Source organism: Denticeps clupeoides, chromosome 19 (genome assembly GCF_900700375.1).
Source record: "Denticeps clupeoides chromosome 19, fDenClu1.1, whole genome shotgun sequence".
NCBI classification, from domain to species: Eukaryota; Metazoa; Chordata; class Actinopteri; order Clupeiformes; family Denticipitidae; genus Denticeps; species Denticeps clupeoides.
In genome coordinates this window covers 357,517-383,308 of record NC_041725.1, presented here as the reverse complement: position 1 = coordinate 383,308, position 25,792 = coordinate 357,517, and the positions used below count along the sequence as shown (strand labels likewise).

General features: G+C 41.4%; 2 protein-coding genes across 2 annotated transcripts in view; both read left to right on the top strand.

Moving 5' to 3' along the window:
• The window catches only part of dot1l (DOT1-like histone H3K79 methyltransferase), a 43,014-nt gene extending 35,197 nt beyond the window's left edge, over positions 1-7,817 (top strand). The window contains exons 26-29 of the mRNA XM_028962106.1: positions 2,192-2,400; positions 2,483-2,556; positions 2,730-3,371; positions 3,990-7,817. Of these exons, the coding sequence (XP_028817939.1) occupies positions 2,192-2,400; positions 2,483-2,556; positions 2,730-3,371; positions 3,990-4,552 (1,488 nt within the window). The 3' untranslated portion in view covers positions 4,553-7,817. The remainder of the gene's footprint in view (positions 1-2,191; positions 2,401-2,482; positions 2,557-2,729; positions 3,372-3,989) is intronic.
• Positions 7,818-8,005: 188 nt separating this feature from the next.
• Positions 8,006-25,792, top strand: part of LOC114769385 (uncharacterized) — a 35,297-nt gene continuing 17,510 nt past the window's right edge. Inside the window, exons 1-2 of the mRNA XM_028962343.1 lie at positions 8,006-8,628; positions 8,784-9,089. Coding sequence (XP_028818176.1) covers positions 8,547-8,628; positions 8,784-9,089 — 388 coding nt within the window. The 5' untranslated portion in view covers positions 8,006-8,546. The remainder of the gene's footprint in view (positions 8,629-8,783; positions 9,090-25,792) is intronic.

Below are 25,792 nucleotides of genomic sequence, written 5' to 3'. Positions count from 1 at the left end.
ATTTGCAATATGGTGTATTGGATGTGTGTGTTGTATAGTCTATGTATGTGTGGTCAGCTGTTGTAGAGCCTGACAGCAGTTGGCAGGAAAGAACTTCTGAATCTCCTGCCAACAAGTAAGGTACAACAATTACTACATACATATCACACTTGTTAATACTTCTGAACACTAGTTATGGGGATAAAGTAACTTGTGTCATCAAAATGTTCCGTGCATCACAGAATTGTTTGGTTGATATAATCCACAGCTTTGTATGTGTATTATTTTGATCTGAATTGGTTTACATTTACGGCATTTATCAGACGTCTTTATCCAGAGAGACTTACAGTCAGTAGTTACAGGGACAGTCATGGGTTATGTGTCTTGCTCAGGGACTGAATGGTAGTAAGCGGGATCTTCTGGTTCATAGGCAAGTGTGTTACCCACTAGGCTTCTACCACCCATGTTAGATTACAAACAGAAATAGACCTTGCCTGAGACCACGTGTCTTCCCTCTGTGAGTCTTCGATATTAATAGGATTAAGGGGACAATTAAACCCCCCCCCCCCCCCCCCACACAAAAAAAAAATCCACAAAATTCAGTAAAAGTTAGATAGAAAGTCATAAGAGTGACCAGGGGCATTAAATATTCAACAAAGTTACTGCCTTGCCTAAATGAATTCCTCTAACAATTACATAACGATCATGGGTCCTTGAGACAGTCAAGAGAGTTAAATGGCAAGGGCTTACTAATCAATATAGCAACATCCCTCCTAAAAGATTAATAAGAATATAAGAATATGAAGTTGCAAAAAGTTTGCCCTCTAAGTGGGTCTCTTGCAGGATCGCAATAGATATCGTTGTTCTTTTAACTGCTTTTTGAAGGCACTGGCAATTCCAGGAACAGCTATTTATGGCATTTAAGTTGGAATTAGTTGTGATAAAATAATAAACTCGTACATTATCCCAATCTGATGCACCTGGGGGACAGGGACCCTGGGACTGTGTAGGACGTGCACATCGAAAACACAAGTTAAGGCATAAACATAGGTCACTATTTCTTCAAAACATCTTGAGCTAAACAGTGAAGATAAACTGAACATACAAATGAACAAGTGAAAACACAAAATGACAGGGGGGGGGGGTCGCCCCAAAATGTTAGGGACCGATCAATCATAACAAAAGAAAGGAAAACCCTCCTGAAAGTGGATCACCAAAAGAGAAAATCAAAAAAAAAAAAAAAACAAAACTAAAGACACTCATAATGAAGCACATTTAGAATGTAAGCAGCCTCCCAGAATGACAGTGTTCATAACTCTCACTCAGGAAAAAAGTACAGGAAATTGCATGCTTGCTCCAGGATCCCCTTGGGAGATTTGCAACATGGCATATGGGACCGCGTTCACGGTTTAACTGCATCGTAGACTCTCGGTTTCTTATTGGCCACTGCAGAGAAATCACTGTAGAATGAGAGCCTCAAGCCCTTGGATGTTAGTGCCTGAACACATGAAAACAGAGCAGCACCAGCCATGGTTCCTTATTAGCTCCAGTCCTCAGAGTCTGGGAATGGTGCGCTGCTTCCAATTTAATGATTCTGGCCGTTGTAGTCCACTTCAGTGCACTTGCCAGCCATGACTCGAAATATTCTACTGACTGTCTGCACTGTATCCTCCGACAGACAAAGTACTCTGACTTTAAGCTGTCTGGAGAATTCACTGACCTGTTTCTCCAGCTCCATGAACCTCAGGTCATGAGCGGTGGTTGTATTCTCGACCGCTAATATCCTATCATTGGCTTTGCCCGTGTGCCCTTCCACAACCTGAAATTCTGCAGAGTCTCTGAATCGTTTCAGCCAAAGGTGTCAGCTTGACCGAGTGGTTATGGTAGATCCCTGTGTAGGTGTCGAGTGCAACAATCTAGGACAGCCTAGGTGAGATGAGCATCATAGTATGTGTGAGTTTTAATGGTTATGGAATGCTTGGCTAAAAACTCGTAGCATTGATACAGTGGGATTATTTTCACTGGTTAATAGTATTAATATAACTTTGGCACCATACTGCATGTGAAACACAACACTGTCACAACTGCAGAACTCACACAGCATTAGATTTTTTTTGTAAAGCGGTTACTGTTTGGAGTGCTTTCCATTGTGACAATTACTTTTCATACTTGTGGCAATTTATTGATGTGTGCTTAAATGATGTGTGTTTAGGTGAACAACATTAACCAGCCTTTGGAGATCTCTGCGATCTCTTCGCCAGAGCAGTCCAGCCACAGTCCCTGTGGAGGAGACCTGGACCAGCCGCCTGTTCTGAAACGAGAACGCCCTCTTGAACTCAATGGCTCTAGTCGCTATTCCTCCACTCCTAGTTCTGAAGATGAGGACTCTGGGTATGCAGCTGGGGAAAAGTCCAGTTCACGGTAAATATATGGACCATATAATGATTCAGTTGTGTTCTTTCGGTGAGTCATAATATATTGCTTTCTCTTTTAATTCCTTAAGAATTGAAAGGAAGATTGCTACAATATCCCTCGACAGCAGAGATGCACCAGTCAGAAGTGTTGAGAATGAAAGAGGTAAGCTGCTGTGACTCTGTGTTAGGACTTTGTAAAAGGCCAGTCTTATTAATAGCGTGGGTTGGAATTAAAACCTGGGGCTTCTGTACTAATCAGTCCAATGTGGCTTTATTCTTCTAGCTGCGGAGAAACTTTGTGTGTTTATGATTTTTTTTCTTTGTCTTTTTATCTAGTCCATAAAATAGGAGGCAGCACTGACATCTCAGCTTCCTCCTCATCCTCTCCATCTGCCAGTAAATGGAAATCCACTTTCTCCCCCATCTCTGATCCCAAACCCACCCTTCCAGACCTCAGGCTGGGAGGTTCACAATTTAGCATGGAGCTGGACCACAGACAGACCCCAATTCAGCAAAGACGTGTGGGGGACGGGCCAGTAGAGACGGTGCTCTCAGTTGCCGCTGGAAGTGGGGCACAACTTTATTTGCCCCCAAATCCTTTCCTCAGCCAGGAGTGTTCTGTGTCAGTGGTTCGACAGCCCGGCGTGGGCTCAATCAGCCAGATGAGAAGTAAGCCCCGTGAGTGGGAGCTGAAATCGGCCAACAGCCTGGGCAGCCAGAACCTCTTCATCTCAGCAGCTGCTTCCACTGGTGGCATCTTGGCTGGGAAAGCGAGCACAGCCTTGAACATGACACCAACTCTTGGTTCGAGTGCGGTCGCAGGACAGTACCTTGGTGGCCAGTTTCCTGTGAGTGGGACGTCTGTGCTGAAGTCTCTGTTTGGCGGACAGAGCCCTGCTTCTACGGTGAATACGGCTCAACGACTGGTGAATGGGCACAGCTTTCCCAGTGCTGGCCTGGCAGGTGGAGCAGCTGGAGGTGAGAGGGACACTAAATGATGTGTACAAAACAGAAATGACAGTGACCGCAGTTGAAAATGCTTTGACAAATGTGATGGGACAGAGGATAGTCCTGGGTGGAAGTATGTTGGGTGAAGGTTTATGTCTAGTGTCTGTGGAGGTCAGAGGGCAGTTATGAAATGAAGGTAAGTGGTTAGAAGTGTGTTTCCCTGTGCTTTGCACTGCTTGTGGTGTGTTTGACTGCCCAGAGGCTAAAGCCACCCCACCCAGATAAAACTGGTTTCATGCCACCACTAAAACAAAGTGCAAACTAATTCATCTGATAGAAGGTTTGTCTGGGTGGATTGTTGGCTTTTTCATTATTATTTTCAAAATGACATTTCACTGTGGTCCAGATACACTTTTAAAGAATATAGTAATTATTGAATTTTTGTTTGGAGGATTGGAACCAACTCTGTGAAATGTCTTTTGCTTTGTGTTTTTTGGTTTATTGTGTGCATGAGCATTGTTTGGATGACTTGTCTGTTGCTGCACAACCTGGCTCAGCCTTTGGTTTTCTCTTTCTTTTTTTTTTCTGCATTCTCCCTTGCTCTCCCTGTCCCTGGTTTCTCTCTGTCTGTGTGTGCTGTATTCACAGGTATCTTTCACCACACCCTGCCAGTTTCAGGCTCTTCTCACCTGTTTGCCTCAGCTGGCCTCACCTCTCTTCTCAGCCTCTCATCCTTGTCCTCCTCCCAAACCCGGCAGCAGGAGAGCAACTCTCGATCAGGAGCCCCGAGTGCCACGTCCACATCCCTAACCGTGCCTCATTCCCAGCAGTCCCAACATGGCCGCACACAGTCTGTCCTGCATGTCCCTTCTTCTCCTGCACCTTCCCTACTCCCACATTGTCTTAATGCCTCTACCACATCAGACACTCCAGCCCGCTCTGAGGCCTTTTTCTTGACTCGCCCAATGAGTTCCACATTGCACATCAAGAGGACTCATTCCTCTGCTTCCTCCTCCTCTTCCACATCTGCTTTAATATCAACATCATTGCCTGCTGCTTCTACATCCTCCTCATCACCCCTCTCTTCTTCCTTGACCTCACCCTCTCACTCAACTTTCACATTGCATCCATCTCCTCACCAGCCCCCTCTGCCTTCTGGGTCCTCTGGGTCCTGGAGGCAGAACCAGGCCTCAGCCTTTCACCCCAGATAACAAACGGTGTTAGGGACTTGGGAGGGCGGGAGAGTATTACAGGGGCAGTGATGAGAGGGGAGGGCTGAGCGAGAGACTGTGTGAGGAGATGTCAGGGTGCTGGCCTAGACAGTCTTTCACCATGGAAAAGGTGAGTTGTAGCTGTGTCAAGTTCAGAATTCCCGCAGGTCGTTCCATTCATGCATAGTATGGCACTTCATTTGAACATGAGTCATAACTTCAAACCAACCATGTGATCTGATTTTCATAGAAGCAAAGTATGTAGGGTATCTGAGGTACCTAGGGCTGGGCAATATGGCTGTATCACGATATCAGGGTTTCATATCGGTCAGTATTGATAATCATTAACTTTTTTTAATTATCCGTTAAAATGATAAGGAGAAAAATATTACATTTTTAAATAATTTTTATTTTAAACTTAACATTCCTCTTATCATAATTCCCTCAGTTAACAACCATGGAAAAGTCAGATAATTAAAATGTAAACATGCTTAATAAAGGGCCAATCCAGCTCGTTCTCAAAGTCCTTTGTTTAGCCGCAGTAGAAAAACTCGAAACACCTCACCACGCACAGAACTGCAGGTCCACGTCCCTTTTCTACCCGCACACACACAGACAACCAATCGTACGACATATCCTATCACACAGAAAAAAAAAAGCAATCACTTAACAAGTCAATGTGTCTTATTCCAGTTATCAGTAGCCTAGCAACCCAGTTAATGAGCTAAATGCTACCAGCTGGGCTGCTCTGCTGCCACAACACATGACGTCATCACTGCATGTCCAGGGCTGCACATGGGCGGGGGGTGTGGCCGAGGCAGACCAGACCCTAACCCTAATAGCGAAGAATAGAAAATATCGAAGGTTTTATTGAACACATTTTTAAATCTATCTATCGTGATACATATAATTATCATTTTATCACCCAGCCCTTGCAAGCCGGTGGAATCAGTGTGCTGCATTGGGCTGTCTTCTGCTGGTACCAGATACCACATCATTCCTCTTATACCTAGTTGTGTCCATGCCATAAGGCGAAGGTGAAACCTACTCGTACTAGTTGGGTGGTCTTAATTATGATTTATTGTGTTAGTAGGAAAGGATGGAGGACAGGACAGTTCTTTTTTCATTGATATTTTTGTGTATGAAACCCTATTTCTTCAATTAGCAATGCATTTAACTCATTTTTTAAATTATCTTAAATCTTAAATTGCATAAATAAGTGTTTCAGTTCAAATTAGTTCAGTTAAGAAATGCATTTGCTGCGGAGATCTCAAATCTGTGCTCTTCCTAACAGGAACTTGAAAAAAACCTACCTCATCTCGGCCTAACCTATGCAACAGAACAAGATTGGTGCGGACCATGTGATTCCTGTATCCCTCGGTGTTCCTCTGAGACAGTCCCTTTTATCAACTATACAAAAGTGCAGCTGGGCGAGTTTACACACTCACACACACCTCCATTGATTGATGTTGACATAACCTGTTTCGGTTAGAAAAGGAGTTTTGTGTGTGTGTGTTTTGTGACTGTTATACCATAGTATTGAGAGTTTTGAGGGGTGAACTTTGGTGCTTTGACTCAATGTCTTACCTTTAGAGCTACGCTTTTAAAATGCTTAGTTTGCATTGAATATAAACACATTTAATTGTTAAATTAGCCAATTTATTTGGTTTTACATGTCTTTCTCTTTTGAAAGAGAACAAACTGAACTTGTACCCAACTTCTTAGTTGTTCACCTGTCCAGCACAATGAAAAAACATTTCTGTTGTATAGTTTTTCTAATCACTACAATTATTCCGCCTGTACAATTGAAGTAGTTCAGCTGAAATATATCTTATTGTGAGTGTAATTTGGAAATGTTCTGTATTTACAGAAAAAGATTCTGCTGTATCCTTTTTCATTTTAAACCAGTTTCAAGTTCAGGATGATCATGTGAAATAAGTGTGCTGTGGTGCTAATTAATGTTTTTGAAGGCACCAAGAGTTAAGCCTTAAATTCTGTCTACAATCCAGCTAACCAGTGCACGCATCATGCATCCTTACACACTGGGAAATACATAGAACACAAGGACTACTGGATAATGTTTGTGTGTGTTTTTTTATATATATACATATATATATATATATAGAGAGAGAGAGAGAAAGCCTGTACTGTGAATGGGAACTCTTGTCATGCTGTGTAATTATGAAAAATCTAGATATATTTATCTTCTTAGTTTTTTTTTTTTTTAATGTGTGAATGTCTGGAACACAATCGATTTGAAAAAACATTTGTGTTCCTGAGTCAGTCTTTTAAAACAGAAAAGACAAAAATACATGGTGCTACAATCTGTAGAATTTTGCGGACTGTGCCTATTTATATGAAGAACAATAGTAATGATCATTGGTTCTTGGTGCTTCTAACATACAGGGAGGACTTGCCAATTTGTGGCGTTCCTTTTTGTCTTATGTCATTCTATGTTGTCATCAATTATAAATAATTCCATAATTTCAGTTTTTGTGATCTTTGGCACAAATTCCTGTGTGTGTGTGTTTGTATAGACACACACACACACTTGTTATAGAGTGAAATTAATTTCTCATTTTGTTAGATTTGTAAGTACATACAGTTGACTATTTTGAGTTCAAGTTCCTGACAAGTTTGACTGGGTCAAGCTGTATACTGGTGCTAAGCCAACAAAAGCACTGTAGACCCCACAGACCCTGTGTCTACATAACTCTACATACAGGCATAATATAAATGGACATGTTTTACCATATTAGCCTGCACATGTGTGAACTCTTCTGTCTGGTCTTTTTTTTTTTTTTATGAATATGTACTGTGTGAACTCAACTGGTGCTGCTCAAACAATAGCAATGAGTAGAAAACAACTCTTTATCCAATACCAAAATCCACAGTAGACATTAACTAACTGCTCTGATACATTTTGTTAGTTTACAACTTGTTCTCACTTTTAATTGACTTTCCTCCTCCTGTATCAAGGGTGGTTGTGTGTAGTTATGTCCATCTTTGTCCTCCCTACCCTTCAGTTTATATGTGGATAGAATTTCAGGTTCCATCAGCTTCTCTCTCAGAATTTGTATTTGTTCATCTTTAAAATTAGGACAAAGCTTCAACAGTGTGGAAAATATGGATTTTGCAATTGATAGGAAGATTTAAATGTTTTAGATGGTGCTCTTGTACACTTTAAGGACAAATGCAGCTAATCTTGTTATTCTCTCTCAATGTGTGCTAAAAAGAAGGGGACTGTAATAAATTTTTTTCAAGCTTTGAGTTCATGCTTTGTCACTATTTTTCCCCCATAGGTTTCCCGGATATGGGGTAAAGGTACTTAAAACTACCAGATGGTTTGCCTATTTACACTCTTCTTATTTCAAAGTGCATCTTGTCCCCTGTCCTCGAGTGTCCCTGTAACTTGTTGTTGCAACTCACTCTGGAAAAGGGCATCTGCTAAATGGCAGTTATGGAGATTATTATATAGAATATGAAAATTATACACAATAACAATTCATTCATTATTCAAGCTTTGGAATTGGCCGTTGCCTTGATTTGGAATCTGCTGAGAGTCCTTTAAACTCTATGTCTTTCAATCCAATATACTGCTGAGATTGTAAGTACAACATATCCATTCACATGAGGGCTTGAGCATTTTCTTCAATGAAAATAAGTGTCCTACATGGAGTAATATATGGTGTATTCAACTATGTTTTAATTAGTATGCAACACTGGTGAAATTAAAGAGACATTCCTAAGAAAGTTACACAAGTCACTCTTGAATTGCTTATTGTCCTGCTCTATTACACAACATGAGTGATTGTTGTAATACTAGGAGGAACTCCTTCCCACACACTGTCTACTAGTCTAGATTTATGCACGCTCTCCCCCCACCAGACCAGCGCCACAGTTCTGTTGAAGTACCATGAGTGTAGAAGCAGTCTTTCTCAACACCCCACCTCCAACATAGTGTCAGTAGCAGCCCAGAAAGCACCCTGCAAACATGTGGCTGCTACTGCTTCTACCACTGACTGTGGTCCCTAGGCCACCAGAGCCAATCCTGCAAACAACCCAGCCTAATCAAGGTCGGTCCTCTTCCAGATTCTGAATTTAGGAGTATTTATATACTATAAGGTTCTTATTTAATTTCGTTTTTGTGATATACTGACCTTAAAAAATATGTTTAGAATCTGGAATTCTTGACCAAAGTTGATCTATTTCTGCCTTTTCTATTTGAAAGGAAACCCAGTGGAAGTGTTGAATCAAAACTCCTTTCAGGGTGGCAAAACAGGGAAGGATCTCTTTAATTCATCCAATAAAGACTCAGAATTGGTGAAGACTGCAGGTTTTGGCATGGGGGGAGTTGACAAAGATGGTCTGGATGAGGTTTTTGCCGCAGTGAAGGAAGAGGACTGGACTAGGTTTGAATTCTGTAGTGAGTGTGGTTCTACAAAGACTCTTGGCTCTAAGCTCTCAGCTTTGGTGATGTTAACAGAAGAATTCAGCAGGGTGCAACGTGCGCCTCATGTTTCACGGCTGCTTGAAGGTAATGTTCATACGTGCCTGCTTCTTCATTTTCTTTAAAAGCATGAAAGTATGGAAAATCTACAAAGCTGCAATCATACATTTTAATATGCATGCAATACAGTTATTTGAATACGTTTTTTTGCCAGATAACTTGGCCTTTCAGTTCTTGAAATAATTGATTTAACAAACATGAGATAAACATTTGTTTATGCTCATCACAGATTGTTAAATGAACAATAATTCCTTAATAAAAACAGCAACCTAACCCTTTGACTTTCTGTAGACAATAAAGATTGGCCAAAAAGGTATGTAGTGATCAGTGGTGTTCTTGGCAGTAGAACTCTTTCAGCTTTGCAAGCCTATTTGTTCCAATGAAGTGAACAAAATACTTGTATGACTTTTTGGTCATCAACGTTTATAAGAAATAATGTAGCTAAATACTGTAGGTAAAGGAGTAAATTTTGCATTTATAAACATTAATTATTGATAATTAATCGTATATAATTTATTTCCCTTTGCCTATTGACCAATAATCTACCTTTTTCACAACCTGGTGAATTCTGTTCTATTCTTCACTATTAGAGAGAATAAAAGTAAAACACTCATTCCCTCCTTTTTGCATGATACACCATATGGGCACACTATAAAAATACAACATTTATTTCTTATATAGCCATAAATCATGTGCCGCATATCTTAATGGGCTTTGTCAGGCCCTACAGTTGACACACACACACACACACACACACACACACAAAAAAAAACTCCACAAAAAAAAACTGAAAAATAAAAGGAGAAGCACTCCATTCCAGTGTAGAGTGAGTGTGCAATAGTTGACAACAGGGTTGATAATGATTTGTCCAAGAGAAACAATCCAATATGGCAATGTTTGTAAAGAAAAAAAGGGCCAAAATTGTGCATTGAAAAGGATCTGTCCATGTTTGGAGTAGGTTTTAGTCCAGTGTCATGGCGTACACTGCATGTCCATTATGATGCTACTGATCCATTTGAAGATCGCTGAAGCTTTTACCGTTATGGTGTTGGTGGCTGTGGTGACCATCTAGTACATTTCATAGTGAGCTCAACAGTAGAGTAAACAGGCTGGCTGGGACTTCGTGGGGGTGGACTACCTAGGACAGCCTAGATGAGATGAGCATCATAGTATTTCATACAGAAATGTTCTCCTTAATATCCAGTTGACTTGTTGGACCATTGTTGAGAGTTTTATTCTTGTACAAGGAGTCAAGTCAGCACTGTGGTACAGGATTGTCTGACCAGGAACAGGCAGCATGTTCCTTATATCTGCTAGATAGAATGCAGTATTAGTACAGAGAGAGTGTAACGTTCTATCGTGTCAGGAGGGTCTTCAAGGAGGTTGTAAAAAAAAAAAAAAAAAGGGAGTCATGACACTATATGAAAAAGGATTTAAATATGGTTATATGCTGATTACTACAGAAGTATAGTAAAATATAGTTGCATAAAAGGAATAAAGGATAACAGTAAAAAGAAGAACTAGTTAAATTAATAGAGAATAACATTAAATATATATGGGTTTTAACTGTTATTTAATGCTTGGCTAAATAATGTCTTTAGCTTGGACTTTAATATTGACACTTCATCTGTGTTCTGGATTAGCAGGAAGGCTTTTCCAAAGCAGGGGAGTTCTGGAGCAGTCGCTCATTTACCTGCTGAGAATTTGTTCATTCTCTGTACCAATAAAAGTCTTGTGAGTGCAATCCTCGTGTAGGGAAGTACTCTGTTAACAATTACACTGTGCTCTGATCAGATTGTTCTCTGAGTTTACTGACTGTAGTCCCACTAGCTACTCAAAAATAGGGAAGGGACAGTCTTTGGCCAAACAGATTGACAAAGATCCAGCAGTCACTCCATGTGCGAATGTGTTTTCCATGCTGGCAATGCAAATCGTAAGTCCTGGACAGCACGTTTATGAAGCCAGGGGAACACACCAAAGAAATGGATAAAGGCTGCTGCCAAAAGCTCTGGCAACCAAAAGGATGCTTTGCACTTTTTGTACAAGGAAGGTGCTGTTTACATTTGAGGCATTTGGCAGACACCCTTATCCAGAGCGAGTTACAATGTGCTTCCATGTTACCATCAATGAAGTGGTCAATTCTGGTTCACTAGGACCCCCAACTATGAATACAATCTTTTTATTCACTCTGTTGTTGTTTCTATACGTAAATCAGACAATAAGAAGGTTACAGGTTCATCTAAATATAATAAATAATATAATATTTTAATAAAGAGGAAGGTCTTGAGCTGTCGTTTGAAAATATTCAGTTACAGTGCTGTTCTGACCTCAATTGAAAGTTCATTCCACCACCGAGGGGCCAAGATGGAGAAGAGTCTAGATGAATGTCTTCAGAGTATACGATGTGCAGTGCGAGGTGTAATAACGACTGAACCAGTATCTGGGTGGCCAGATAAACAGCTCAATCACATCTGGTCATGGTTTAAATATAGAAGATATAGTTATTCTTCCGCAATCTGAAATCATCTCAGATCATTTCTTCATCACTTTTAAAATATGTATCAGACACAATAAACTCAACCCCCCTCATTATAGAGACAAATGGACAATTACATCAAGTACTGCACAGAGGTTTATTAATACCTTACCAGATTTATCAACGCTAATAAACTCACCGTAAGACCCTGCTGAACTCGACCAAGTGACCAAATGTCTAGAATTAAAACTGCGTAGTACGTTAGATATAGTCGCTCCCCTCAAAAGGAAGATAGTAAGAGAGAAAAACTTAATTCCTTGGTATAATGATCACATGCGCTCGCTTAAGAAGACCGCCCGGAAATTAGAACGTAAATACGAATTTCTTTAATAATAAAATAATCACGAATAGAGAGAAGATTAAAAGCACAACAAATACCTCCGCCGATATTTTTAAGGAAAATAATCTTCAAATAGCTGACCACCGATTTGAACGATTCAACCTTATTAAAGAGCATGAACTAATTAAACTAATCTCGTCGTCAAATGCTTTGGATCCGCTTCCTACAAGGTTCCTTAAACAAGTAGCACCCGATATTATAAATTCTATCCTCAAAATTGTTAACTCGTTGCTTAGCACTGGCCACGTAAGTTCGTTCAAGGTAGCAGTCATTAGACCCCTGATTAAAAAGCCGGATCTTGATCGCAGTCAGCTTTCAAATTATAGACCGATATCCAACCTTCTGTTTATATGAAAAATCTTATAAAAATTCATAGCCCAGCAGCTGAGCGCATACCTAGACAGTAACAATGTCCATGAAGTATATCAATCAGGATTTAGACCTCATCATAGCACTGAGACAGCGCTGGTTAAAGTGGTTAATGACCTGCTGTTGGCCTCTGATCAGGGACACATCTAGCTGCTTGTCCGGCTTGATCTGAGTGCAGCGTTTGACACTATCGATCACGCTATTCTCCTTGCCAGGTTAGAGAATGTTATCGGGATTAAGGGAACAGCCCTTAAATGGTTCAGATCCTATCTGACCAACTGATATCAGTTTGTGGACATCAATGGTGATTCGTCTTCACATAGTAAAGTAGAGTTTGGTGTTCCACAAGGTTCTGTCCTAGGTCCGTTATACATGTTACCTTTAGGCGACGTCATCCGCAAACACGGTATTAGCTTTCATTGCTACGCTGACGACACACAGCTGTATCTGTCAGCAATGCCAGATCAGAGGCAGCAGCTGAAAAAAATAGAGAATTGTCTGAAGGACATTAGACAGTGGATGCTCACCAACTTTCTCCTGTTAAACCCTGACAAGACAAGACAAGAAGCGCTTGTACTTGGGCCTCAAGCAGCCAGACATAAACTGGCTGACTACACAATAACCCTGGATAGCCTTTCTATTTCACCAAGTATTGAAGTGAAGGATCTAGGTGTCATCATTGATGCAGGTCTCTCATTCAATTTGCACGTACACAATGTCACTAGGATAGCATTCTTTCACCTTAGAAATATTGCAAAAATAAGAAATATCATTTCAATGCATGATGCAGAATAGTTGGTCCATGCATTTATTACATCAAGGTTAGATTACTGCAATGCATTATTGTCTGGATGCTCTAGTAGGTGCATGAGTAAACTCCAGCTAGTACAGAATGCTGCAGCCAGAGTTCTAACCAGAACCAGGAAATTTGACCACATCACTCCGGTCTTACAATCACTGCACTGGTTACCCATCAAATTTAGGATTGACTACAAAATCCTACTTTTGACCTATAAAGCTCTAAATGGTCTCGCCCCACAGTACCTGAGTGAACTTTTGGTTCTTTACGACCCACCACGTCCCCTTCGATCAATGGGTGTGGGGTCACCATCTGCTGCTGCTTCTGTTTGTTTTTCTCCGAGACACGGAATCAAGCACCCAGACTACTGGTAGACCCCAGTGAAGAGACCAGATAAATCCTGGTTCCTGACAACTGCTAAACAAGAACATAGCATGACATAGCAGGACATAGCAGGGTCACCACAGCCACCACCACCGCCGTAACAACTACAGCTTCTGGGATCTTCAAGTGGACCAGTAACACCATAATGGACATGTCATGTGGACCATGACACTGGACTACATTCTGGACTTCTCCAACCCTACAACTGTACGACTTATTATAATTTTTTAGTTTTTTCCTTTCCTATTGTACAAATCATCACCAGCCCTGCACTGACACCATTTGCAGGCTCACTCTACCCTGGAAGGGGGTCCCTCTCTGTATCACTCCTTCCCAAGGTTTCTTCCTTTCTTTTTTTTCTCTCTCCTAGAGTTTTTTCTCTGTGGAGTTTTTCCTTGTGTGCAGAAGGGTCAAGTGTGGGGGGTGTCAGCTGTAGGGCTTGTCAAACGAGACGTAAATGCTGGTCATGTGACTATAATTATAACAAAATATATCATGTAATATTGTTGATTAATAAAACTGAGACTAAATGTTTTTCAAAATATAATGTCTTCAATTTTGTTGACTTAAACAAGACATTATTTTATGCAGTATTTTTGTTTCCTGTGTCTCATTGGGACAGGCATCACTTGACATCAATTAAGAAATATGTATTTGTGACATTTAGGTTTTTAATGTCTTGTGTAAAGAAGTGTCTTTGGACGCTTTCTCTACAGTGAAGTGGAAAAGAAAACAGAATGTGTGGTCGAAAAACATCAGAGCGTCTTCTGTGTCTAGAATGGATGTGTATTCTTGAGTCTATAATGTATAAAAAAAAGAGCAAAACTTTTAATTATGACTAAAAGAAAGGTCTACATTGACTGGGTTAAATAGAATTTCAATTCTATAAATACAATATTGTATTCTATAATACAATATTGACTGAGAAGTCGGATTTATTCCTTCTGCCAGCTTTAGAACCAACTAACCATTTTTTTTTTAATTTGGCATGAGGAAGAAGCTGTTCATCCATTCTTTAATGTCTTGTAAACTGTTCTCAATTTATGGGATGTTGTTGATCCTATGTGTCCAAGTGAAAGCATATACAGTGGGTACCGAAAGTATTCTGACCCCCTTCAATTTTTCACTTGAATTATCACACGAGTGCAAAATCGGTTCTAAAATTGCATTGTTTGGAGAAGGGTCTGGCTGCCGGATGTTTACTTTGACGTCAGGAGATTTCTTTCTGTTTATTTAATATGGTGGCAACGTTTGCTGGTTTAAAACATTTTAGTAACCTTAAATGCATTCCATTCATGATTAATTATTTGAGTTTTAATAACGGAAATTGAAAATTATTTTTTTCAACTCTGAGCATGATGTTACTGAAAATAAATAAAGATGTTTATTTGTGCCAAACGTGTTTATACGCGCTACTAGCAGCGTTCATACGCGCTACTGGTGCATTTCACGTAATGTCTGTAATAATGCACATTGCAAAATTTAATAAATAATACAGGATTTAACATTGCAGCCTGTCAGGTGATGTCATCGGATCAGGACACAGGTTGGTCCAATCATAAAAAACCCATTACTACTATCAGCTGCAGTTATTCCTTGTGTTATACGAACATTCCCTTGACTCGGCATTCACAACTCCTTCTCACCACTCTGACCGGCCAAATCATTTCAATCCTGATTGACCTTCCCTACAATGATTGCACTAATTCACATAAAATAAATAAATAAATAAAGAGCTCTAGTAATTGCCGACATGATATTAAGGAAATTTTTTTTGCTCTTATATATGTCTTAGTGGTTCCCTAATATTGTCTCTTTCCAGAATTACAGCCACTTTTTGCCAGTCACACAATCAGCTTTCCCAGGATACGCCATTTTGCTATGTGTGTGCGTAAAAAGGCAAATGAGGAGAGAGGCGGGATGAGGAATCGAAATGCGTGGGCATTTGAGGATATGACATGATCAACACGCCCTGTTTGATGTAACCAAGATGGACTTTTGCCATTTTTCCAGAAAACAAAAATGTTATCAACCCACTGGTTCTTGCATGATTGAACACATTTTCAAATCCAATCATCGAGCAATTGGAATGCTTTGCACATTTGGAAGCCATGACTCTGTGGAGATACTTTTAGGGTAGGGATGGGAAATTCTGTCGGTGGGCAAAGCATAAGAAAGGGGGAGGTAACCTTTCCAATCCGATCATCTGAGGTGCAATGCCATCCCTACAGTGGTGGTGGTAGCATTGTGCTGTGGGGATGTTTTTCAGCTGCAGGAACTGGGAGACTAGTCAGGATAGAGGGAAATAGGACAGGGTGGTAGTAGACTAGTGGGTAACACACCCGCCTATGAACCAGAAGACCCAGGTTCAAATCTCACTTACCCCTTACACTTAACCCTAAGTTGCTCCGGGCGGGCTGTCCCTGTAACTACTAATTGTAAGTCGCTCTGGAGAAGGGCTTCTGATAAATGCTGTAAATGTAGGGAAAGATTACCGCACCAATGTACAGAGACATCCTATGTACAGAGCTCAGACTTGAATCTGGAGAGATCTTAAAATGGCTGTGCACCAATGCTTCCCATCCAACCTGATGGAGCTTGACAGGTGCTGCAAAGAGAAATGGGCTAAACTGGCCAAGGACAGATGTGCCAAGCTTGTGGAATCATATTCAAAAAGACTTGAAGCTGTAATTGCTGCCAAAGGTCCAAAGGTTTTATACATGTGATTTTCTCTGTTTTTTTATTTTTAATAGATTAGACAAAAAACATTGTCATTCTTGGGTGTTGTGTGTAGAATTCTGAGGATAAAATGCAGTTAATCAATTTTGGACTTAGCAAAATTTGGAAAAAATGATGCACTATGAATACTTTCCAGATGCTCTTTACAGGCTAATGTACTTACTATAACATTATGGCTGCAGGCCATAAAAGTCTAAGCTACAGACACTCAGCATTGAAAAACTGATGCTAATTATCTGGGCAACAACATTAGATACTAAGGTTTAATCAGACTTTTGCAAAGTAAAGTATCATTTCAAGCTTTTTTAATTAAGTAAAAGTATAAAAGTATTAAAACTGTGGGTGGTAGTAGCCTAGTGGTTAACACACTCACCTTTTAAACAGAAGACCCAGGTTCAAATCCCGCTTGTAAGTTGCTCTTGTAAGTCGCTCTGGATAAGGGCGTCTGATAAATATCGTACATGTAAAACAACTTAAAGTATAAAAGTAAAAGTAATGCAAGGGGGTAAAATGCCATTAAGGACAAAAGCTTAGGGGCTACAGTGCACTATAATACACTAACCCACCTCCCAATTTTTTGAAGGGTTATATCATGACTAATGTTTCATTAAAATGTAAAACATGTTTTAGTCACGCATGTCAATTTTAGTACAATGCAAATATATTAAAGAACCTTATATGTGTACAACTCATTATTATATAATACTAAAAGGCATCTAGTCATTATCAGTCAATTATAAGTCTTCAGAGGCATGTTAGCAACAACCTTTGTTGGGATGTAATCAAAGCTTAGCTGCAGGAATCAGTCAGAACAACGTATGTAGCAAAATTATTGTACACAGGGCAGCCTTGAATTGTTTACAGATATTAGAAATTCCCAAATGAACAATTAATGATTAATCTAAATCCTGATATGGTATGCTCAATTATAGCTAAATGGCACACAAACAACATCAGGACCTACATCAATCGGGCCGGCCTTCTTCAAGGAGGGGGAAAAAAAAAAAAAGTCCTCTTCCTGGGAGACTGGGAGCCGTCACTGATGTGCTTCTCGACATGACAGTCCAAGTGGCTTCTGGTATAGTCAAGGCCGGCGGAATAGAAAACGAAAATTAACAAAAAAAGATTATTTGACATTATTGTAATAGTGTATTGTATAGTGTTGTGTTTAAAGTGACATGATTGTCATTGTGAAACACTGCAGCACAGCACACAGTTAAATGTTTCCTATGTATTTAACCATCACCCTTGGTGAGCAGTGTGTGGGGACGGTGCTACTTGATCAGTGGTGCCTTGCCGGTTTGGAATTCAAACTAGCAACCTGCCAATTACGGGTTTGCTTCCTTACCTGAATCTTTCCTTTTAGAATTTACACGTACTCAGAATAAGTTAAAAAGTGAGACATTTACCAAGTTTTAGGACATGTAGCAACATAACATACTTGGGTAAAAATGTACAAATTACTCACCAAAACTACTCAATTACAGTAAACTCGTTTCTTTCCACCTTTAATGTTGTCTTGTCGTCCTTGCTGATGAGACCCACTATGGTTGTGTCATCGGCGAACATGATGTGGTTGGAGCTGTGCATTGCTGCACAGTCGTGGGTCAGCAGGGTGAACAGCATTGGACAGCACTGGTACCGCACTGTGTCATTCCAGAGTTCCTGTAATGTCTATGTCTTGCCCTAATAACTTGACTGGTTGCACCTGATGTCAATGTACAAAGACAGCCTCATAGTGTGTTGTCCACATCGGGTCCACATTGAATGTATATCTGTTTCCCTGTCCTGTATTGCATGCTCTTAATGCAGGTAAAACCCTGGTCTTATGCAAGTCATGTGATTGCGTCCTTCCTCCCTCCATGCCTGCACCGAGCCTCTGTTCCTTACAATTCATTAAATACTTATCTTGTTTAAATATCAATAAGAGCAAAGAACATGGCCTTTATAAAGGTATTTCACATATGAATTTTTTTAAGGCCTTCAGTACTTCTTTCCAATCATCTTTAATGACAGGACAGTACCAATAAATACAAATTTGCATTTTTGCTTCAAACAAAAGTTGCAGTGGTGGCCTAGCGGGGGCAGTGGTGGCCTAGCGGTTAAGGAAGCGGCCCTGTAATCAGAAGGTTGCCGGTTCGATTCCCGATCTGCCAAGGTGCCACTGAGGTGCCACTGAGCAAAGCACCGTCCCCACACACTGCTCCCCGGGCGCTTGTCATGGCTGCCCACTGCTCAATCAGGGTGATGGGTTAAACGCAGAGGACAAATTTCACTGTGTGCATCGTGTGCTGTGCTGCTGTGTATCACATGTGACAATCACTTCACTTTAAAAAAAAACTTTATTCAAATCCCAAACCAGTATGGTGCCACTGTGGCCCCCCTGGGCGCTTTTCTTGGCGGCCCACTGCAGCCCACGATGGTGATGTGTCAAATGCAGAGGACACATTTTGTTGTGTGGATTGTGTGCTGTGTATCACAGTGACAAACGACAGTTTAACACTACATCGTCTCACCAAGTTAATGACAATTAAATTAGGGCGTCTGATAAATGCTGTAAATGTAAATGTTACTTGCCAATCTGGCCTGTAACAAAAGACAAAACCCACGATGGCAAAACAGAGCAATTTAATAATTAATTTATTAACTTAAAAAGATAAATAAGGGGGGGCGCTGCTGAGGGTGTTATGGAGTAGACACATTAGTGTGGAGCTCCGCTGAGCGTGATTTAAATTGTATAATTTTAGGCATTTTTCATTGGTGAACCGTTGGTTTTGCTTTGGTCAGAAAGGAATCTACATGCATATAATCCGGAGAAATGGCGGGTAAATCGACCAGAGGAAAGCAAACTACTCTTCAGACTGCGAGGCCTGCGGCGCCACCTCTGACCTCGGACTCGCCTGTTCAGGGCCGCGCGGAAGATTCTGGAATTAACGTTGAGTCTTTTAAAGCTGAACTTCTGTCCACGCTGCGAGTGGATCTGGTCGATGCCTTAAAAAGCGAGGTCTGGGCGGTGTTGGAGAGTGAGCTGGCTTCTATTAAATCAGACATAAGATAGGTCCGGTCCGAGCTGAAGGAATACAGGGAGACTGTTACTACGATATTACACATCTGCAGAAAGAAGTAGGTCGCCTTACAACACTGACTGAAACGTTGCAGAATAAGTGCGACGACGCGGAGGCCAGATCGCGGAGGAACAACGTCAGAATAATAGAAGTTCCTGAGGCTCAGATCTGCTCCACAACTTTCGTCTCGTCACTACTTCAGCAGGCTTTTGAGTTGAAAGAAGCGCCACTGCTGGACAGGGTGCACCGATCTTTTCTTCCGGGACCCAGGCAGGGGAATCCACCCCGCGTCATCGTGGCCCGCTTCCACTACTACCAGGACTGTGAAAATATCCTGCGTCTTGCCAAAGAGAAGCATCGTATAAAGATAAAAGACATGTCCATCTCGGTCTTCCCAGACTTCACGGCTAAAGTAGCTAGGGCTCGGGCTGCATTTAATGACATCAGAAGGCAGCTCCGTGGGATGGAGGGGGTGAAGTTCGCCATCCTGTATCCTGCTCGACTCAGAATCACTCATCTGAATACCGAGAAAACGTTCTCCTCTCCGGAGGAGGCCCGAGCCTTCATCTCTCGACGCCTTGAGGGACTTTTCTTTTCGCCTGTTTTGAATAAGAAATTCAGCTGATCCTGTAAGTTATTTATCTTGTACATATAGGAAGTACAGTATTCCCTATTTAGGTCTTTTCTGTAAAACTGGTCTGATTCATGACTGACAAAATTCTGGTTAAAATATCACAGTTTCAGTACAGTTCAATTTCAGATGATTTATTTGTGTGCTCAGTTATTACTGTTTACTGACTGTTTATTGTTATTGATGACGTTACCATAATTGCCATAATCTTTTCGTTTTGCTGTCACTGCTTGGCGGTGCTTATTAGAGCGTGGTATTCACCCTGAGCACTATTGTGCTATGTTTATTGCTCACTAGGAGTGTTGATGCGGTCCCCTGCTTTATGGGGGGCCAGCTTAGGTTTTGGGGTTTTTATCATTATTTTTTTATTTATATACTTTCTTTTTCTCCCTCCCCTTCTCCTTCTCAGTGTATGGGACTGCTTAGGCTATCTACGATATGGCTGGTCTTAACAGGTCAGGGCTGGGCTCACTGCGTTCTGTAAGATGGAATATTAAAGGGTTGCACCACCCTATAAAACGTTGCAGGATTTTTTCCCATCTGAAAGCCCTGGCCCCTGAGATTATATTTCTACAGGAGACTCATCTTCGAGTTAATGAACACTCAAAATTAAAGAGAGGCTGGGTAGATCACATCTTCCACTCTGAATTTGGGGACAGATCAAGAGGCGCAGCGATATTGATAAGAAAGGTGGTTCCGTTTATAAATGAGTCTGTAATATCAGATACCAAAGGCAGGTTTGTCATAGTTATAGGGAAGCTGTGTGGATTTAATGAAGTTTTAGCAAATGTCTACGGCCCCAACTGGGATGACCCACAGTTCTTTTGCACCTTTTTTGCAAAGCTCCCACACCTAGACACATATCACTTAATTCTGGGGGGGGGGGACTTCAACCTGGTCCTGCAGCCAAATCTAGACAGATCGAATCCCACACTGTCCAAGATTGTGTCCAAGTCTGCATCAGCTGTTTTGTCATTTATGGAATCCTACAAATTGTTTGACCCTTGGAGGTATACTAACCCCACCTCCCAGCAATATTCATTTTTCTCACCTGTCCATCATTCATACTCAAGAATAGACTTTTTTTTTATTGATAGTAGGTTTCTCTCTTGCGTCACAAATAGTCAATACCACCCTATCGTGATCACTTCCCTGTGCAAGTCGGCATGTGCTTTCCTAGCAACATCGCAACTCGTCGAATGTGGCGCCTCGACCCATTACTGCTTTCTCATAAATCATTTCGAGACCATATTTCGGAGCAAATTGACTTCTTTCTTGATGTCAATCTCACGCCTGGTATGTCCTTCATCTCTATTTGGGAGGCTCTTAAAGCATTTCTTAGGGGACAAATAATTTCATATACAGCCCATGTGAGGAAAATGCATAATCGCCAGCTAGTGGACCTGTCCAAAAAAATTCTGGAAATAGACAAAAAATGTGCTGGTTCCTCTAATCCAGAGTTGTACAAGGACAGGCTGCTTTTGCAATCAGAATTTAACAATCTTTCTATTGCTGAGACTGAAAGGCTGCTTTTGAAGACTAGATGCACATATTATGAACATAGTGATAAAGTTGGCAGGTTATTATCTCATCAGCTTAAGCAAATTCAGGCTAGCCACACAATATCTGAGATCCATACAACGCATGGCACTGTATCAAACCAGCCAACAACCACAAATGAACAATTCAAGGAATATTATACAAAACTATACACTTCTCAGGTCCATGTCAGTCCATCTGAAATACATACATTTCTTGATCAGTTAGAAATTCCTAAGATTACCTGTGAAGACCGGTCACGTCTTCAAAATGGTAAATCTCCCGGCCCCGATGGATTCCCAATTGAGTTTTATAAAGTTTTTTCAGCCAAGCTGACCCCTCTTTTAAACAAACTTTTCGAGGAAATTCTCTCCCAAAAGAAACTGCCCTGTACAATGACCCAGGCAGTCATAGTGGTCTTACTAAAAAAAAGATAAGGACCCACGTAAATGTGGTTCATACCGGCCAATAAGTCTCCTTCCATGCGATTATAAAATTCTTTCAAAGGTCCTGTCCTGCCGCCTGGATTCAGTGATACCTAAAATAATTGACTTGGACCGAGCAGGTTTTATACCAGGCAGGCAATCATTCTTTAATATGCACCGTTTGTTCAATATATTATATTCTTCACACTCTACTCTCCAGCCTGAAATCGTTATCTCTTTAGATGCCGAAAAGGCGTTTGACCGGGTTGAGTGGGAATATTTATTTGAGGTCTTGGAAAGATTTGGTTTTGGTCCGACATTTATATCATGGGTTAAAATAATGTATAATTCACCACTGGCCTCTGTACGAACTAACTCTGTAATATCAGATTATTTCCCTTTGCATCGTGGTACAAGACAGGGTTGCTGTCTGTCACCTTTCCTTTTTGACTTAGCTATAGAGCCTTTGGCGATTGCCCTTAGAAAAGAGGAGAGGATTACAGGTGTAACCAGGTTCAACAAAACTCATAAGGTGTCACTCTATGCAGATGACCTTCTAATATATTTGTCTAACCCTTTAGAATCTATACCAGTTGTGGTGGAAATTCTGCCGTCTGGGGAGCTGCAATAAAGGAAGTCAACTGAATTGATTATCCAAGTTTATTTTACCGCGCACGGGGGGACCCACAAGAGAACATCCCCCCGCTTGATTACAGTTCACAAGCATTTATACATCTGGGGTGTACAAGGTCGAAAAGCAAGCTCGCATCACTTTGGACAGTGGCGCCCATCAACGTCACAGAACCTTTCTTTTATCAGTTTATGTCTAGTTTTTGCGTCAAACTTTTGCATCAACAAGGTCAGACCTAAGATACACAGTTGTCTTCTGACTGTTCCATGACCAAAGGTGAAACGCGTGGAGAGTCTGGCCTACTAAATTTCGTGGAGTGTCTGGGCCTACTAAATTTTCCTTCCACACTCCACACTTTTTTTTTTTGATTAATTGATCTCTACTATAGGCACAAAAATGTATATGATGTGTACGCAAGGTGAGGAGTACATAATTACATAATAACACAAAATTCAAAGAATAAAAAATGATTATAAAAATGATTAAAAAGTACACAGCAAATTAATGCAAAATAACAAAGCAACGAAATATACAACCAGAAACATCAAAGTATACCACTCCATCAAGGGTTTAAGGTAACTCATCACAGGCAGTTGTACTGAAATAAAAATATAAACTCAAAACTAAATAATTAAAAAAACAAACTATTTAAAATGAAAATCAACAACAAGTATATCAATCAATATATAGTGTATTATGTGTCTGCATCTGTCTCATCCGAGGAGGAGCTTGATTCAAAGCATGATTGACCACTATGAACAAGAGTTACATAATTTTTTCTAGGGGTCTAATAACATATCAACAGCAATGTGGTTCTGGAAGGCCATAAGTGAGGTGGCTTTAAATTGTCCATGTACAGCCTCAAATCCATCTCTAGTGAAGTTTGATAAGCGCTGCACATTGTAATGAATGCAATTGATTCTGTCAACATTTTTGTTAGGAGTTATTCAAAATAAAAATGTATTCAAAGCCTGCAGCTATTTGATTTATTCGTCGGGCACACCTCTGGGAATACCTATGGTATCAATGTAAGTTGCATCAGGGTAATCAAAAGAAAACAATGATCTCCTAGCTAAACGGGAGTGAACATTGGAAAAAGAGACTGGAACTTCCGATGCGGTTACGGGCAAAATAGTCACAGGTAGGATAAGAGTAGAAGGAGTGCAGACACCCGACCAGTTCTCAGGTAAAGTGGAGCATAGTGTTTTACCACCACCAGATGTCAGAACGATCAACTTTCGGGGAATCAGACAGGTTGTGGATGGATGCACAATATGAAACATTCACAGTACCAACAGTATTAGCAGGGGAAGGGTAATACCTTGATACCTCCGCATCAAAAACAGGGGGAACATCGGTTTTTGATCCTACAGGAAAAAGGAAATCCCAAAAAGAGCAAAAAGGATCAAGGTTATCTTGAGTCATAAGTTGGATAAGACAGGTAATTCAGTTCGGCTGGAGTGGGGACAATCTTCAACAATGGGCGAGGTCCTAGTGTCACCAGTAGCATCTGCAAGTAACAACCAGTTATTCCTGTGGCCAAGTTTTTTTTTTTTTTTTCAAAACAGACCAAATATCAAATTATTTTTCCCTTTAAAAACCATTTGGTGTAAAAACTTAAGACCGATTTAGAAAACCATCTGCCGTTTCCCCAAAATGTTTAACTGTCACCTAAAAATAATGGAAAAGAACAAGTCTGCATAGATTGTGCAGGCAATTGGTGGTAATCTGGTCAAATGCATGTTGCAAGCTTAGACGATTGTCAAGTCAAATCTGTTTCTTGTTGCTCAGATCTTTGATGTTTCTTCTTGTTGACTTTACCGGACGATGGTAGCGATGGTAAATCAGTGTTTATTCAGCCCCGCCCTGCTCAGCCTCGGGAGCGGACGTTTTCTCAGCGGATGTTTCGGCTGCCTTGCTCTCTTTGCCATCCTGAGGTTCGGTGGTCTGGGCGGTAGTTGATGTTGCATCTGTAGCGCCGCTGGTGGGGCTCCTGGTTCTCTTTGTCTTCCTCGCCTTCCCTCACCAGTCTGGGACGTGAGGGACTCCTTGGTCTGAAGCCTCTGTAGTAGTTCTGCCTCATTGGTTTGCTCTGGTCTGGACCACCCTGGTTGTCACTACCTTCAGTTCCTTCTGTCATTTCCTTTCGTGGTGCGCTGGTATATGGGGGGCGGCTGCCATAGCGTCGGCGGACAAAGTACGGTGGATAGCGCCGCCTGCCAGGGAACAAAGTTCTCTGTTGCTGTGGCTGTGTGTCCCCCTCAGGAACAATTTCATGGCTCTCTCTCTTCTTCCGCCCCTCGCTCTGGTAGTTATCCTGGTAGTTGCGTGGGTACCGCCTGTAGCGGTTCCGGTCAGCGGCGTATTTGCTGCCCTGGACTGGGACCCCCCCTGGGCCGGTGACATTGGCCGCCTTGGCACCCTTCTCCCCTTCAACGACATCAAACTCCACAGTCTCACCGTCCCCAACACTGCGGAGGTATTTTCTTGGGTTGTTTTTCTTTATGGCAGTCTGGTGTACAAAAACATCTTCTTTTGTGTCATTCCTGTTGAACCACTTCACTGTCCCCAGGACCTTTGTTGGAATGTGTGTGAGTGTGTCTGTGTGGGTGTGCATGACCTTGGTTGGAGCCTCCTTCAGGGCTGCAGCCGCGCCTTCGTTTGGAGCTCCGCCCCGCTTCACCAGTCAGGCTGTTTGGGATTTTTCATGATGGGTGTGTTCTCCTCTGTGTCCACGTCTCTCGCCATAGGGAACACCATGTCCTCTGCTCCATCCTCTTTCTTCATTGGGACATTCTCGTAACCAATGTCCGCTTTGGCCACAGTTGAAGCACATATTCGATTGTTCCTCGCTTCGTGGTCTCCACTGTCCTCTCCATCTTTTGGTGCAATCTCGTGCCCAGTGTCCCCTTTGGTTACACCTGAAGCACACATCCGGTCCGCGATATGAAGTGGAGTTGGCAGCAGCATGCTGCAACAGAGCTAGTTGTGCCCTGTGGGTTGAATCTTTGTTTTTGTTGTCTTCTTTGATCCTCGCTTCTGCCTGTCTGGCCTGGGCGTGGCGCGCATGGCGCAGAACTTCAGCGAGACGCACTGAAGCATCTGCCCACATGATGCAGGAAGTCTTTGTTGCTTCACTGAGGGGGGGGAGAAGGCCATCAATGAAGGTATTTTTCAGGAGCGCTTCGTACGGTGTCATACCTTGTCCAGGGTAATCATGGGGGCGAGCAAAGCCGCTGTGGTCATCAAACACAACTTGGAGTCGAATCAAA